This window comes from Blennius ocellaris (genome assembly GCF_963422515.1).
Source record: "Blennius ocellaris genome assembly, chromosome: 8".
Classification (NCBI taxonomy): domain Eukaryota; kingdom Metazoa; phylum Chordata; class Actinopteri; order Blenniiformes; family Blenniidae; genus Blennius; species Blennius ocellaris.
Window position 1 is genome coordinate 7,791,434 of NC_137657.1, and position 18,079 is coordinate 7,809,512.

Below are 18,079 nucleotides of genomic sequence, written 5' to 3' on the forward strand. Positions count from 1 at the left end.
GGCCAAACGAGAGAATAGCTGCATAATTACTCCGGGATATACGGTGTCTTGCGTTCAGCTCTGCAGCTTGTTTCCAATGCACCTCCGGGCAAAAAACAGGGGCCCCACACAGCGTGCAGGCACGTGTTACATCACTGGAACTCCCACCAGCGCCCCCCTGACTGTCGGCGCCCAGAAAACACAGCTCACACACAGAAAATTTGAAGAAATAGAAAAAGGTTGTTTTTTGTTTTTTTTGTGCTCATACCAGGTAGTTGAAATAAAATTTTAAGAGAGCATTAAAAGTTAAACTGTTGAGAAAAGTCAAGCCACTTAACGCTGCTTAAATGTAACCATGTCTGTTGGTGAAGTTATTAATGCGTTACAAGTTTGTGATGAATTGCACTTGCTGCTTCGCTCGAGTTCCTCCAATTCTCCGCACAAACATACACTGGAAAAATAAGGGCCGGTGTATAAGGTTTTTGTTGATAAAGTTTTGTAAATTCGCATGAAAGCCTCACACTGGTACCAGTCACTGAGGCAGTAAAAAAAAAGTCAAAATGTGGTCAAAGGCACCACGTTTTCATTAAGAACTGAAATGATTCGCAAACACTAGAATAGAATTATTTTTAACGTGGTTGATAATTCTCCAATTGTTGTTTCTCCAAAACATCTGTTTCATTGATACAGTTGAGAATTAATCAAAAAAATCTAATGTTTAGATAATATTAAGTTAGAATGCATCTATTAAAGTGTTTTTTGTGACGATGATGAGGGGGTCCGTCGCCTTCAGCTGCTCTGCCACAAACCTCTGGAAACACCTGCCATCTAACATTTTCAGAATGAACCGCTCAGCTATTTAAATAAATAAATAAATACATTTTTAAAAACTTGCACTATTTTAGACTATTTAGGTCCATTTACTGTGGGCTAATCCACACTTTGAAGTATTTATATTTCAGAATATTTTCTTTTTACACCGTCCTGAAAAGCACCAACAAATAAAATGTCAAGTGTCCTTGAGCAAGACACTGAACCTGGGACTGTCCCTAATTGATGGACTGAGCACGTTGAATGGCAGCTGCCTATATAGGTGTTATAGTGCCAATAACTCAACTTTTGAGTATACATGTTGAAAATGAGACCAAATCACTTGATAAGCACAGGCAGCAGAGGAGCACATCTGTCCTGAAGAGTCAATAAATAACCGAAGAACTTCTACGCGCCTTTAGAAAACAATTATTAAGCCAACGTGTAACTGCACGTAGCCATGGGAGCCTCGGCTGACTGACCTCACGGGGGAAACAGGCTGGATTCCCAAACGCATGAATGAATATCTGCTCATGTTGGACTATTGTTTGGCAACAGAAGCATCATTTCAATCACGGGAAAGCAAGACGCCCTCAGAAGTGCGAGCCGCCGTCGCAGAACAGCGAAGTGCCGTCCGACCAACAGGTTCATTACCCAAAACATCTGGTTGAAGTTTGGAAGAGGGGCCATATTAACACAGTCGGCACGGCCAGAGGGCCGGGGATAAAATGCAAACCTCACTTCAGGCTCTTGTTAAAGGAGCTGACACGTCTCTGTACAAACTACGGCTATTGTGGAGTTGGTTTTACATGAAATGTCTTTCCATTAGCAGAGGACTTTACGCAGGCCTGCTTTCAGCGGACGTAAACAGCTGCCGAGTGTTGGTACATTTGCGTGTTGACTTTATGTGTTTAATTGCGCCGCACGTCTGGGACTTTGTATAATGTGTTCGTGAAGTCTTGCCAAGTTGGCAGCTGAGCACGAAGCAAGGCACCGGGTCTATCTTTGGAAGCTCCTCAATGCAGAGCAGCAAATGTAAAATGTAAAATAACAAAACGCATTGGGCGATCACGGTCAGATTGTCAACTGGCGGGTCGCAACACAACACTGGTCCAACTCAAGAAGAAACGAAAAGAAAGAATAACCTCCAAGTGGCCACTCTGCCTTGAACTGGAGTTTAAAAGAGACATTTCACATTGCAGAAGACCCACAAAGTTTGTTTACATATTCTTCCTGAGGTTAGAGAGTAATAAAGGGCGAAGCCGTTAAAACCAAAGTGGCTTTTGATTGAACATTTTGAAACTCGAGCACAGCAAAGCTCAATTATACTGAATCATTGTGAAAGAAAAGGTTGAAGTTAAGGTTTTTCAATTCGAATGAATGTAAAAGTTACGATTGTTTCTGTCAAATTTCACCTTTGCTCATAAAGTTTTTGTCTTTTGTTCAATAAGATGAGTTTGGAGGCCAGACCAGTTGAAAAGCAGTGATTTAAACTAATAAAACCTGAGGTTTGTATTCTGTCAATGTGCCAATGACGGAAGGAAGACAGAGCCGGAGGCTTTTCAAATGTGCAAAGAAATGGCAGTTTTATAAGACATTCTACGTCTTACATATGTCTATTATAGTAAATCATATATAACATATATTTCAACCTTAAAGCTCGTCACTTTGGGTGAATCCTCATTGTGATGTTTAGCAGTTGATATCATTTAATCAAAAATCTCAATGACGGATGATAAAAAGCAAAATTCCCTTATAAACACCGACAAAAGCCTGAAACTCTTTTACATATAAACTAAACCTGAGTTTATAATTGCTGACATTATTAGATGAAGCCATTTTTCCACACACAATTACTATTTCAGCAAAGAAAAACGAATGTTGTAACGACGAATAAATAAGGAACATTGTTTGCCTTGTCTTTTTTTTTATAACTATATTACAATAAATACCCTCAGTTCCTTTCTTTTCACACGTAATCTTACAGTTTCGCTCACAAATCAGGCGTCACTATCATACAGATAAGACGGCGAGCGACGGTTTTACTTGGTATGGAATCAAATCAAACAAAACAGAACAGAATAGAAAAAGCTCAATATGAAACTAGAGAACGTGGGTCAAAACTTTACCACCAGGTACGTCTACAAACTAACAAAACTTCTACTTTCACAGTTCCGATTTAAGTTTTCGAATGTTGAAGAACATGCCTGCTGCCCCGAACACACCAGTTGGGCTTTAACTTCGCTTTCTCAATGAAAAATGATATAATCTACATGTTTATTAGTTGACACGACCATGACAGCAAATCAGTGGACATTAAGAGATGATTTTAAAACGATCGCCAACATTACAACAATTACCCATCTTTAGTTTATTTCTACATCCTGCCTGTGACCATGAATCCGAAACAAGCGTCACTAAAACATCACACAGCGGCAGAAATACACTCAAACATTAATAACCTCAAAAACACGCGCTCAGCGGCGCAGATGCGGGTTTGTGGGGCCGGCGAGTGGGCGGCTGGGAGCCCCGCTTTACAGGTCAAGCCTGCAGCTTTACAAGGGAAATCTCCAGAGCCACTATAAATACCACTGTGAGCTTTAAGGGTGCAGTATATCACACCACTGGTTTTCAAGGACCACAAACCGACCTAGTTTTTGTACTTTTCTCTCTTTTCTTTTTTTTTTGCTCTATTCCTGCACATACAGGGAGTCTGAATACAATTAAATGTGAATTTCCCCCATTCTCCATTTCGAGTGCCTGTTAATTGATTGGCCCAACTTCAAACCCCCCCCCCCCCCCCCCCCACCCCCACCCCCGACGCGTCAGATCCATACATCATTAAAGTACCTTTAAGCTTTGGGGTGGTTTCATTTTTTTTTTCTTCCTTTTTCCGCCTGTACTTCTGAACAAAGGGCACAAATATGTCAGGACCCGTTCCAAATAAACCGTGAGGATTTCTTCTTTTTTTTTTTTTCTCTCAATGAGCCCCACCTGCGAGCGAGACATTTATTCGGGTCAACCTGATCTACTGCGACTTGAAATGAGGCCTAATGATTCGCTCCAGGACGACGGCTGCATAAAAAACTCCCAGCGCCGTCAAAGTGACACAGCCGTGCAGCACGTGCGGCATAAATCAGCCTCTTTTCTCTTTCTTTCTCTTTCCCCCAGAAATTACAAGCCGTGCACTTTTATTCGGGTTTCACGGCGAGAGAGGTGAGAAAGTTGTCATTTCGAACACCTGAGCGCCACAGATGTGCGAGTCGGAGGACATAAAAGCGGCGATTGCAAATCTCATCAGCCGGCGCTAGTTAGCGGCAGACGACGCTAATTGGTTCCAGAAGTGTTGCTCTCATTCACACCGAGACGACGCAGGCAGAGAAAGACAGGGAGAGAAAGTAAGGCGGCGGCGAGGGGGGGGGGGGGGGGGCTGAAAAATAAAAGAGGCTGTTGGAAACAGGGATTGCGAGTAATGAGAGGTCAGCCGCCATACTGTTGGGCTCGCCAGAGCCAGAAAGGCACGCCAATTTTATGGTCAATTGGGCGACACATCTGGACTCGTAGATCACAGGGCTGCAGGCCTGGACTTAGCACCCAGCTCTCACACACACACACACACACACACACACACACACACACACACACACACACACACACACACACACACACACACACACACACACACACACACACACACACACACACACACACACACACACACACACACACACACACACACACACACACACACACACACACACACGTGCGCACAAAACAGACCACACAACACACAGTCGCACACACGCTGTCAGAGTGAAGGCTGTCGAAGATTTGACGTCTTTATTTCCCCCACCGTGACTTCATGATCTGAGGATTCCTGCAGGTTACACTGGGATCCTTTAGTCACTTTATTAAAAATCATTTTCGTCGTTTTCTTCTGCTTCCAGCGTTTTGCACAGTTTGTAAGATCTGGAATTGTGTGTGTGTGTGTGTTGTTTTTAAGACGATTGCAATATCCAGTGGATAAAATATCATATAAAACCTGATATTCAATAAGGCCGTGGCTATAAAACAGAGCATGTTATGATAATAGGAAAGGCAATTAGCAATAAAGTGTTGACAGGAGGACGTGTCAGCATGAATCCAACACGTTATATTTCTCGCTTTCCTGTGTGCGTGTGTGTGTGTGTGTGTGTGTGTGTGTGTGTGTGTGTGTGTGTGTTACATGGTCAATTTTGTATCCAACATAACTATTTCTAACTATATATAACTATATATAACTATTTATGTCCCATTCAATGATGAAAAAGTGGATCACATGATGTGAGTTCCATCGTATTCAGTCAGTATTGAATTGGGTTCATGTGCTTCAGCCGATGTCCGTTTACACAGAAAACAATGTAGTTGTACTAGTACGTGCCGTTGGTTCTTTTAGTAATGAAACCACAGACAAACACTAACAATGGCGAGTGCACAGACATTCGTATGGACAGACGAACGAGTTGGATTGCTATTCTGGGTGACGGTCAACTATCAAACTGGAGAATAAGGAGTCACAACGCTCAATCATTGTTGTTATTGTCCATCTACTCACGCAAAAGACCCCTTTATTATGACCGTGGTGTTCACACGCAGTCGCAGCGCTTCAAAAAGTGTCATTTTCCCATCGTTTCTAGCACTGTTGTCGTGTAAACCGACAGCACAACTAAAGTTTTGTATTTTCACTTAAAACCAGGCTCTTAGACTTTGTTCAAGTATTTTGATGTGTTTAAAAGCAGCCTTGACTCCTTCATCGTCCAGTCGATGTTGCGTAATGAGCTCAAAGCTCCGATGGGCCGTTTACATGGACTCTGATCAGATCATGAACAAGGTTGCACCACTTCTTCCTCTACAATCCTAATGTTAGTGAGGCCGGGGCAAATCTAATCTTACAGGATGTGATTTTAATCATTATTCATTACGGTCTATGTCTCTGCAGCCAATGATTACGTCAACTTCACCAGCAGGTGAGCAGCAACACACTTGTGTTCATATCCAAACAAAGCAGAGCTGCCATCTCTGACTGGGAACATTTTCGTTGATGTTGGACTTTCTAAAAACATGTTGGGATCCATTAAAAAAAAATAGAATTTGATGGGTGTCAGTTGCATTATTTAGCCATTACGTTTATTTTAGAATTTGAATCAATAGAATTAGATTTAATTGTTGTAATTATATTAATGTTAAAATACACATTCTTTTTTTTAATCATGGTTTCTTGAATTGTTTTGGGGAGTTATTAAGGAATCCTGTGGTTCAGTTGGTAGATGGAGTCGTCTCTTAATTAGAAAATTGCAGGTTGGATCCCCCACACCACTTTTACATGACCAAACCCGCTGCCGGTATTCAATGTAAAGACGTCAAACTTGCAACTTCCATCAAAGGTAGAAACCATCAGATGATTGATTATGGATTTAATTAAAATGTGTTAAATTGATCAGTAGTGCAACTGCTGGTGCCGGACTACACTAACAAGCGTAACTGATATTTAAGTTACCTGGCAATGAAATTAACATTTTCCCAGGCAAGAACTAAAAGATGGTTGGACCACATGCAATTTTCATCCACACTTAAAACAAACATGATTTTATTATATTCTTACTATTTTATTCTATAAAACTGCTCTAACAAGTGAGAATTATAGCCACTAATTTAGAAATGAACCAAGCATATTATTTGCCAAAACATATTTAGTAATACAGTAACTGTAGTTATTGTATTGAGTTGGTAAAAGGTTAAAATAGGGTTTGATTTTGGGAGATGGACATGCACCATTTCCCTGTTAATTCCCCAGCTGTGGGCCAATAGGGTGGTGCATTGGGCTTTTCTGTCTTTTAACACTTTCATTAATATTGTTGGTTTAATGTGTACAAAGGACGCCACGCCGTGGATTAAACCAAATGACTCAATAGTTTCCATTAGCTGACGAGTAATTACAGGGCTATGAAAAATTACGTTATATAGTTTAGGAAACTTTCATGTCTGGGACATTCAGGAGTCACTTAAACTTCTTTTCATGAATATAAAAGACATTGCGGGCAGGTGTCGGTCCCAGGAGGTCTGAGGGTATTTAACAGTCTTGATGTGAATAATGTGTTTAAATACCCCAGACCAAAGGTGGGCAATTAGGTTTCCCCACATGAAAAAGGAGGACGACTGTGGAGGGTGGAGCTTGAAGTTGATTTTGCTCCATCTGAATACGTCTGAAAAATATAAAGCTGTGTGTTTCATGGTTTTGTTGCCCGTTTAGATCGAAGGTGTCAAACATAAGGCTTGTGGGTTATAATCAGTCTGGGAGAGACTCTAATCCGGCCAAACCACCAAGCAAATAGGCACAATTTTTTATTTATTAATTTTTTTAACAAATTTCTTAAAAGTAGCAAACACAACACTGAGACGTCGGTGTTGCTGCCATGAAACCGAGTTGCCTTGCTGCTTTTCAAACTCGCCTCAAAGCCACGCTGTCGGAGGAGGAATTTGTAAAAACATGCAGAGTACAACCGCTTTTTCTACCTTCCACTGTATTTTGCGCCGGAACGCATCATTAAAATTGGCTTTATGTGGAGAGTGTAGTCATTTTCATTTCATCATGTGTTTTGTCGCACAGTTTTGATTAAAATTAGACTCTGGAAAAATTAAAGCATCCACCTTGCAAATAAAATCAAAAGACTGATTTATCAACTGCACTTTCCGTGAGCTCTAAACCTCAACTCTTCAGAGAGCAGCAAGCAAAGCAAGAAAAAAACCCAACATCTACAGTTTCATGACTTTGGAGCGCACTCTGTTTCTCCATTAACATTATTTTGTACGAGTAAAATCAACATAAACATGAAACTGAAGTGAAGTTTTGGATCTTTCTGGCCGATCTTTAATTCCACCCAGTGACCATTACGTCTCCGACCGCAACGTGTTGCGTCCATTTTTATGATTGCGTTACTGCAGCGCCACTCGTAGGAAAAAAAAAAAAAAGGTCCATGACGTTTCGCTCATGTGTTCAGTCCATTAATCCATCAGAAACCCGGCCTTTTTGTTTTAACTGGCCACCGCTCGTATCTGCAGCTGAACAAACAACTGGGCTCCGGCTACTTGGCCAAACTACAGAATTAATTAAACTCCTGGCTGTTGTCTGGTAAACGTGGTCTCGCCGGGGCCTGCGTCTGTGGAATTTATGATCGTTCAAAGCTTGAGAACGAAGCAAAACAAAACAAATCTAAATAATATGATATTATTTGAAGGGGGCGGCGTTAGCAGCGAGTTAGTTCGCTGATAAAAAAAAAACAAAAAAACAAAACAAAACAGAAGTTCAGGATATCTAACCTAAGATCAACTCCAGTGGCTTACTTTCTAAATACGTGTGATACACACTTGTCAGTCATAACAATAAGACCACCTACCTCATAATGTGTACAGACGTATTTGCCCCTTGCCTCAATAGTAGATTCAATATTTGTTTTCTGTGAAATACTTGCATATTGGGCCCGAGTGTCAAAGGTCATTTAAAAATACTGGTTGTTATTTTGTGGTTAATTTGTTACTAGAATGTTCGCTGCTCGTTTCTCCCACACAGAACGGAGATTCTCAATCATTTTACAGCAAATTTAGTAGAAAATACCAAGTGTGGCAGGAATTATTAAAGATTGCTTTGTCTGCCCATCAATTACATTACTGGGTGACACTTTGACATTATAGCTGCCTCATCACTTAAAACCTTCTTTATTACTAAAACTGACCATCACCTAAAACACTCTGTTCTTCAACTGGAAGGACAAAGGAAAGACATCCACAACTCAAAGGGAAAAATTGACGGCATCCAAAAACCTGCACATCAATTCTACAATACCTGGAACGCTGAACCCTCTTTACATTCACCAAGCCACCAAACCAGATTGTGTATCTCAGGCTATTGTCGTCACCATTATACATCACCTTGATTTTGTTCATTTGTCTGTCTTTATAATCACTGTTGCACCAAAAAAAGAAAAAAAGGCTTACTGATTCTCTGAGATCTTAAAGGTGGAAAAATGAAACTGAGGCGTCAAGAAAAAATAGACAAATAAACATAAAAAAAAAGAAGAAGTAGGATTTAGAATATGGGTTCTGCTGTTCAAGTTGGTTTCCCAGGATCTTTGGGCATGGCTTTAGTTACCGGTTAGGTTCCCTTATGTTCTTATGAGTAGGTTCCATCACATATTTTCTTTATTATTCTCCGTGTTTTCATCATTATGCAAAACTGCCCAAACGTTTTCTGTATTGTGAATAAACTGCGTTTTCTGAAATGTTTCTATCAAAACCAGCCACTCCTTCACTTCTGCAGCACTTTGAGCTCCAGCAGACTGACTGTTGGTTGGAACCACATGGGCCAGACTTCATTCCTCTGGTGTCAGGAATGAAGTCTGCGCAGGAGGAACAGTCAACTATCTGTCACAAGTTAGTCAAACTTACTCAAAGCTCAAAGCTTACATTCGCTCCAACTGCTAAACAACACATCCATCAACACCAAGAGGAGAACTTCATCACACATTTATCAGGAGTTCTGTTACAAATGGGGGGAAAAACCTCAAAAACTCTTTGATGTCATTCTGCCTCATCACAACTAACTGTCAGATGATCAGTTGCATCGACAGCGATGCAGTAGGGCTGCATGATATATGGCAGGCTTGTCGTCATATTCAAAATAGAAACCCTGAACTGAAACAGATAAGCTGTTGCAGCGTACATTCATCCATTACACTTCAATATAAATGGCCGATCATGAGAGACCTGCTGCACTTAATTGCATGAACAATGGATTGTTCAGAATCTCATTATTTCAACCTTACAGAACACGAGGAGTCAAAAGGCCAGAAGTCAGAAGCTCAAAAGCTTAGAAATCAATGTAAAATTAAAAAGAAATGCAGTGTGTTTACGTTTTTTTTTTTTTTTTTAAAAAGGTCCAAGAAGAGAAGAAATATTCACCACAAGTCACATCGCAATACTCATATTGTAACTTGCATGTGTAATTAACTAGTATTGCACAAGCCAGATATATAACCATCTTTTTAGGAGTAAAACATGTCTGTAAAGTACCCATTTTACCCCCAATATGTTTGTGATACTATATCTATTTATTTTCTCGATGTTCCTGTAGAGTCATTCTCGCAAAAGGCAGCCCTGATAAACGTACATTTAAAGGTCAGAGCATTTATTTTCCAATCAAAAATCTTGACTTACAATAAAGCAACGCCCATGTCCCTTAAATCAATCCTACACTATTTTTTCCCAGTGAGTATTTCCCAGTGCCAGGGGGAAAAACAGCAGCTATACCTTATTTTCTGAAGGAGCACAAAAGAGTTGATCTTACCTCCGTGGGCACAGCGAGCGAAGGCACGATGGGCGAGATGTATCCGTACCTCTGCGCCGCCATCATGACGACGCAGCGCAGCATCTCTAAGACGGCGGCCGTCGGTCTGCACATTGAAACGAAGACAAACAAAAACACCACCGAGGAGAAATCATCCTTTCAATGAGAGAGAAATTATACATGTACAAACAACTCTGCAGATTTTGATCCATAATAATGTATTTACTTGGGTAATTCACTAAGAATAAGCAAGATAATTAATCATATTTTGAATTATTGGCAAAGAGTGAAAAGACTTTATCAGTAAGTAACAAGAAAATCAAGATTAAAGACATAATCTCTAGGTATAAGAAAGAAAAGTCCAGGTTTGACAGCACTGGCAGATTCAAACCAGACTAATAATTTTTAAAGTTTAGGAGTCAGAGGATGATCGAATTGTATAAGAATATGTATATAAGAATTTTCAAATCTCTAGAAACATTAGCCGACCTCTTAGGACTTGCTGGACTTTGCCAACGTGTGACTTGATTTTCTGAATGTTCAACAAATTCACAAACCTTCATTGACCCAGACAGTCAGTGTCAATAATCTTTACCATTATTGCCAAGTACATCTGGTGAATTGTTGTGTGACTCTCAAGTGAGCATCACGTCAATGTGCAGCGAGTGTCGCTGAACATAGATAGAAACTTCACACCAATTTTGACCAAAATAAAATGCGTCAGGAGTTTCAGCAACTTTGTCGCATAAAACTAGATTGATTAGCAAAAATGTATGTTAATTCACATATTTTCCAGTTTTTGTGTTGCCGACTTGTCGCAAGACATCAATTTCATTGAGAAAAGAGACGCATCTTTGTAAAATAACAGAAATGTGGCATTGCATCACTCCCAGTCAAACAAACTCCACCTTTTCACGCTTGGTTTGCTGGCTGCTCCCTCTAGACACTGTGGCTTTGCTCACTGTAGATACGACAAACCCGTTTATTTGACTTGAAGAAAACGTAAAGTTAACTAATCAGACATTTAAGTTTCGTTTTTCTGGCTTATTTCCCACTTCTACAGCCTCCCACCTCTCTTGCACCTCAAGAGGAGGCGAAGCCCAAATGAAATTCCAAACGAATCAGACGTTGCAAATGCTACGATCCAGACGTGCCGTACCTCTGGTCGATGAGATAGCCCAGGGAGGTGAGGGTGAGCAGGATGTAGCCAGACATACCCAGAAGGGTGAGCTGGGACAGCATCTAGGAAGGAGATGCCGTGAGAAACGGTGGTCAGGAAAAAATACATTACAGTGGAAACCTCAAGTCAGTATCGTGGCTGGTCAAGTTACGTTCACGGGGGACCTTGCAGGGAGCGCGGTCATAAACCGCAGTGCTGCTCCACTGTTTACTTGCCGATGCCAACCAAAACACGCCTGACCTTCGGAGTAAGTGCGTTGGCATGGACGAAAGCCCTCCGCCTCTTACTTTGCATCGACATGCTTAGTTTACGCCGACGCTCTAATCATCCCAGACGGGTCTTGACGGGGGGACCAGACCACAGCGGAGGGGGGACTGGATGCTTGGTACCCCCCCCCCCCCCCCCGAACGAAGCCAAACCCAACCAACAGAAAATCCCGATGAGATTCTCGCTGACCTTTATCGAGCTATTTGGGACGTGTGCATAAGCGCAGAAACACACTTAAGTACAGAGCGTGATGTACGGCCTCGTTCCCGTTCTGCAGCCCAAGGCCTTGGCTGAGGGCAGCAGCTGGAACCCCGGCGTCTCCTGAGGATGCTGCGGGCTGTCAGCTTAGGTTTATATTTCTTCGACACTCAATACAGAGCCTGACAGCCAAATCATACCGACTGCTCCCATACTGTACATACCCAGAAGGCCATATATAGTCAACATAAAATCAACCCATCAACAGGATGCACTGAAACGGTATTTCTCCGTGTTTATCCAGGCGTAAGCCCCCACCGGAGAACGCCATTATCCGAGCCCTCTTATGGGAACACAGAGGGGATGATACAATTATGTTTTCCATGAATCAAATGGGGAGAAATTTTGGTCTTGATCCATCTGTCAGGCTGGAGAGGGGAAAGGGGGAAAAAAGAAAAGAAAAGAAGAAGAAGGAAAAAAAAAAAAAAGCCACCCGAGGACGGTCGCAGTTTATGTCGGGAGGAGAGTACTCACTGGGTTCAGAGGCCAGACACAGTTATTTCTGGTAAAGAGGTGTAACGAGTCGGGAATTTATTTTGGTATCGGAGGTTATGTGAACTTATCTGCGTCTAATGAGCCAAGAGGCTCGGCAGAACGGCCCGTTGTTGTTGTTGCTGGAGTATCTGTCACTCTGGAGGCACGCTGGGCGCCAGAGAGATTGAATCCTCCGCAGCGTCTTCACATGGGAGTCGCGTTTCATTTCCAGAGGGGGTGAAATGTGCCGCGGCTCCTTCGCCGCGCTAATTTTTTAATGAGATCAGGTGTCACACTGCGGCAACAACAGCCGAGGACACCAGAGACATTTCACATCTGGTGGCAGCGAGCAGAATAACTCATTACGCCGACTATTATATCAACCGTTACTATGAAAGCCGGTTGGACAGTGAAAAAAAACTTCTGAAGGGATTTAAATAGAAAGTCGCCAGTTAATCACGTAAACGCAGCTCAAAGTCAACTTGATGTTTTCATACATCATTTCTCTGTAATTAATCCCAGTCGTTTTGGTGCAAACAGTGTGAACAAATCCATTTGTTAAACCCTATTTAATTAATAGAAAAATGGACTTTTGCACAGGACTGCATTAATTTAGTGGAAACTAAAGCATATTACCATTGCAAAGGAGTCATTCATTCCTTTTTTTTCAAAAAGAAAAGAAAATGTGATAAAATGTGAATATATAAATAATACGTATACTTGATCCAAGTATACGTATTATTAATATTGTGTATTCATTATACATAATGAATACACAAGGATTTGAGCCAAAATGAGATTGAATCCAACCTTCAGATTAAAAAATGGAAAGAAGACATTATGTAGTATTTATTTAAATCAACCATTCAGCACACTTCTCCCTCCAAAGACAGAATTCATAGGGAACAGAAATGTGTGCAACCCCCATCAAAATGCAACTATGGATGCCTCAACTAATCTCTTCTGGGATCGTTTTTCAGTTTATTGTATCCCTAAAGCTGACATGGATTTGTCCAGAAGTAAACATTTGCAGCCGGTGTGATGCTCCGGTGAAGATAACTGGCCAGTTTTTTGTGTTTCATTGTGTCAAAAATGGTTTCAGATGTCACGTATGGTTTTGTAAAAGAATAGCTGAATAAAAACAACAAAAATTGTTATTCAATTATGTATATGCCATTACAGAAATGATCTGGCCCAACTTGGGTAAAAGTGGGTTTCGTGTGGCCACTGGAGTAAATTAAGTTTTCACAGACTGGATTTAACGGTTACATACAAGTTTAAGTATCAGATGTAATAAAAACAAGTGGCCAAAAGAATAGGTTACAAGGCAAAACTACCCATATTCTCTGTGGAGTTTGCATGTTCTGCCAGTGTGTTCATGGGTTTTCTTGTTCACTCAAAACACCAAAACCCCCGCAGGAGCTAGATTAATATTTGACCGAGCCTCTTCTGTGTGGGAAACCCTGAGCGGCGGTAAAAGTGTTTGCAACGTGGGTCACAGTGAGAGAGACACAGACGTGATTACAACGGAACAATATCTCAACTCTTCGGCCCTGTTCACACTGCAACGTTTCAAATTTTTGCATTTACACGGCATTGTTTTGACAACAATGGCCGTTCACAAGGAAACGATGTAGTTAAGATGTTGGGACATGAGTGGGCGCTGGAGATTGTTTTCGTAATGAATCCAGATATCCAGATACAGATGCACACAGAGAACTACATGCTATAAACATGAACAGTGGAGAGGATACGGACATTCATATGGACACACTACCAAGCTGGATTGTCACTCTTGAGGCCGCCAGTATTGTTATTGTCCATCTACTGGCGCATATGCAAAACAACTATTTACTTTGGCCGTGATGCACAGTGGCCGCATTTTAAAAGAGGAGAGTTTTAACCTGATTCCATGTAGTGTTTTCTGAAACTTCCACCAAGGGAACTGTTTTCAAAAAGTTGCATGATCAGTAACTCTGAGTTACTGATAATGCATGTGAACTGACGTGAAAAACGGAAAAAACTTTTACGTTTTCACTTGCAAACGTCGCGTAATTTAGAAAAAAACTAAGAAAAAAAAACATTGCGTGAACGGAGCCGCATGTTAAAGTTAAAATTAAAGTTAAAGTTCGACTTCCATCCTTGAAGCAACTGACGTCCAAACACTGACGGCGGTTTGCTCCCAGATAAAAAAGCCTCGTCACACTAAATTCCCCTTGCTGCCGCTAATGACTGTTTAGCAAACCTAGAATAAAACACATGTTGGCCTGACGATGATGCAATTGGAGAGCGAAACACGGCTGTTTTCAAAAAGCCACGTTTGCACTACTTCAAATTAACGCAGGGCCCATAAATTGCCCCGGCAGTGTATCATCAAGTGTCAAGCGAAATAAGCAGGTAGTGAACATTTTGGGTATAAATACATAACAGTGACATGATTTATCGTCGGGGGGGGGAGAGGGGGTGCTCACTTTGTTATTTTCTCTCCAAGTCCTGATTGCTGCATCCTGAAGGCTATTTGGGTTGGGAAATGGTTGACTCGACAATTAAGGCGTTTGTGTTCACTGCAGGACCACCAGCTGGTGTTTCATTCTCCGAGAGGGTGGGGGGTTTGGGGGGGGGGGGGGGGGGACACACAACCAGTGTGTGTGTGTGAGCGGGGGACCACAACTGAACGAGCCCCATGGAGGTAGTGATCAGAGAGAGGGAGGACCGGGAGGAGAGGAGTTAGCAGTTTGAAGAACCTGGGCGTGACAACACTTTCTGGCTAACCAAAAGTATGGCTGGGGGAAAAGGGCCGTCCAAAGATAACTGCTGAGGAGACCAGCTTCTTCCCCCCCCCCCCCGAAGAAAGAGGAAGGGGGTCTTTTGGCTTGTCGAGTGGAAAATAATAGACAGAGGTTGTACTCGAGGGGAACGTCCATCCGTCATTCTGTCATGATGCGAGGCCGGCCCGCGCTTTTCCTGCCGGCTAAGTAGAGGACGCTGATCCGCCGTGACCAGCCGCAACAAACTGCATAATTGGGTAAAATAATGTTGGCGAACAAGCGCAGAAAAGAAAAAAAAAAAAAAAAGAGTCTCTGGCAGTATTAAATGAAGAGCTCTGAACCACAGTGTCATGCTTCGTATGAGGAATTACAGAAGACTAAACATATCGATGGTCAAACGGGGTCAAAGGTTCGAGTCCTCGAGACACACTTCGCCTTGTTTCGTCGGCGACGGCGTGTAAATCACGACAGACACGTACCGGTTTGTTGTCAAACACCTCGTGGTAAGTCTTCAGCAGCAGCAGGAAATGTATGACCACATAAACCTGGAGAGGCAGCGTCCAACTGGGATTGTGAGGAACTTCCTTTCCGGTAATCTGCGCAGGGAAAATAAACATGTTCAACTCCCCAAACCCCGGTTTTTGTTTTTCCGTTTTGTGTAGGTGCTATAATATTCTGGAACAATTCTCAGTGAACAGGAACTGTACATATACAACAGCAATTCTTTCAAGATTAATGTCGACATAAGAAATCTTATCTTGGTCACGTTGAACTTTGCTGGGAAAGAAATGTAGGACTCACATACTTGAAATTCAAACCATGCAGGAAACATCTTCTGGTTTTATTATATGTTCTTATTTCCCTCTTGTTGCTCACAATTGTTGAGGAGGAGCAGAAGAGTTAGTTGTAAAAAAAAAAAAATCGTAACAAGGCCAGAAGCCTCAGGGTTCATTACACAATATTTATGTGACAATTTAAAATTCCTCCACTGACAACATCGTCGTAGTTTTCAAAAAGTCGCATTTTCCTCCGTTTCCATGAAGATGGAGCGGTTTTGTTTTGTTTTTAATTTAAAATCCACCTTGGAAGCCATTTTCAGAAACTTTTGTCCTGTTAGCTGGGCTTTATACTCCGGTAGGACTCATAGTGGGGAATACAGAGAATACAATAGTTTTATGAATTCAGTGGGTTGTAATGAGCTGCTTCTCAACTTTGGGCGCAGCACAAAACTTTGTCTGCTATTAAAATTAATAATAATCAAAAGTACATTTTGCTTCAAAGACCAAGGCAGGACGGTTTCCTTTGTTAAAAGCAGGTTAGGTTAAATACCTTCAAAATGGCTTAACTGATAAAGAAGCTTTCAACACATGTAACGAAAACCAGGTTAAACTTGTCATCACTGCAACTTTACTCTCAGCAAACTCTCCGTTGTATCCAGAGCCAGAACAAGTATAATCAGCTTGTGCTTCATTTGCTAAAGTCCAGGATTTATTGTGAGTAGGAGTTTCTCCTTCCCACACACAACACATGTACGCTGACTCATTTGACCTGCTTTGGTCTGCATGTGTATCCAAAATGATTCGACCTGGGGGCTTCACAATGAAACTGAAAAAAGAAAAAAAGAAAAAGAAAAGAGGACCAACCATAGACTTCTTTCTGATTTAGGGGTTTCCCAGGATCTTGAAAACCCAACCCACCACATGTGAGCCCCCCCCCCCCCCCCCCCCCCCTTCCCATCCAGTAGGTATTCAAGTCCTTTGCTCTGCTTATTCTCAAACAGCTGAAACACACTCGACCCTTTTCCCCTCCTTCACTTCGCTCCCTTTCCTTTCCGTCTCCTCGCAGACAGATATCAACAAGCAGCCGTCATCATAAAACCTTTTCAAGATATTCCTGTGAAATTCCAGCTCCGTCCCGTGTCTATATTCACCCCCGCTGCATTTTAAAAGGGACAATTCAACCATAAAGGCAAAAGAGGGTTTCTCTCTTATTCTCTTTTTTGTTTTATTTTTTAAGTGTGAAGCATGAGGGAACTAAATATGTGACACCATCAGCATTATTTCAAAGCTAACCACTGGGGGGCGGGCGCACGCACACACACACACACACACACACACACACACACACACACACACACACACACACACACACACACACACACACACACACACACACACACACACACACACACACACACACACACACACACACACACACACACACACACACACACAGCGTGCGGTTTCATTTTTGCAGAATGTTTAAAGACAGTGAAACTGAACTTATTGTGTTGCCTCTACAAAGGCTCTGCAGTTTTTATTTGATGTGGCAGTTCCTCGTAAAACTTGAATATATGAATCCAACGAGGAATGCTCTGACTCATTTAGGCCTGGTGTGTGTGTGTGTGTGTGTGTGTGTGTGTGTGTGTGTGTGTGTGTGTGTGTGTGTGTGTGTGTGTGTGTGTGTGTGTGTGTGTGTGTGTGTGTGTGTGTGTGTGTGTGTATCCAGACGATGGGTTATGAAGCCTGAGGGCATTTTTCTCTCCAGGAATGATGCAGACCTTGGGGTTGTTGTCGTGGTCGCCCAGCCGAGGTTTGCCCGGTCTCCAACTCGGACCATTCAAGAGAGTCAACACCTTGTTGACGATTTTCTTGTACCGCCAGGACCTTCTGAACACATGGTAATAATAGTGTATCTAAAACAGAAAGAGGGAAAAACAAGAGTCAGACGTCATATGCGGCGTCAAAAATTGCATTTGACTTGGAAATGCTAAGAAAGCAATCGATGTGACCATTACTCCCGAGTTGGAAGGCTTGTGCTGCTGGTGCTCGGCTCTGCCAATGGCGAGGGCAGCAGAAAATAATCAAAACATCCAGCCCATTTTGTTTGAGTGGCCTCTTTTCCTCCCTCAGCTGGGCAGCTTGTTTGGAGTAGCCTAATAATGTTATGGTTACAAAATGGCCA

At 42.0% G+C, this 18,079-nt stretch overlaps 1 protein-coding gene across 1 annotated transcript in view; it reads right to left on the reverse strand.

Annotated features, from left to right (window-relative positions):
- The window catches only part of agmo (alkylglycerol monooxygenase), a gene marked incomplete at its 5' end in the record, with an annotated part of 58,072 nt that overhangs the window by 9,260 nt on the left and 30,733 nt on the right, over nt 1-18,079 (reverse strand). Inside the window, 4 exons of the mRNA XM_080501004.1 lie at nt 10,169-10,274; nt 11,328-11,410; nt 15,595-15,711; nt 17,676-17,810. Of these exons, the coding sequence (XP_080357130.1) occupies nt 10,169-10,274; nt 11,328-11,410; nt 15,595-15,711; nt 17,676-17,810 (441 nt within the window). The remainder of the gene's footprint in view (nt 1-10,168; nt 10,275-11,327; nt 11,411-15,594; nt 15,712-17,675; nt 17,811-18,079) is intronic.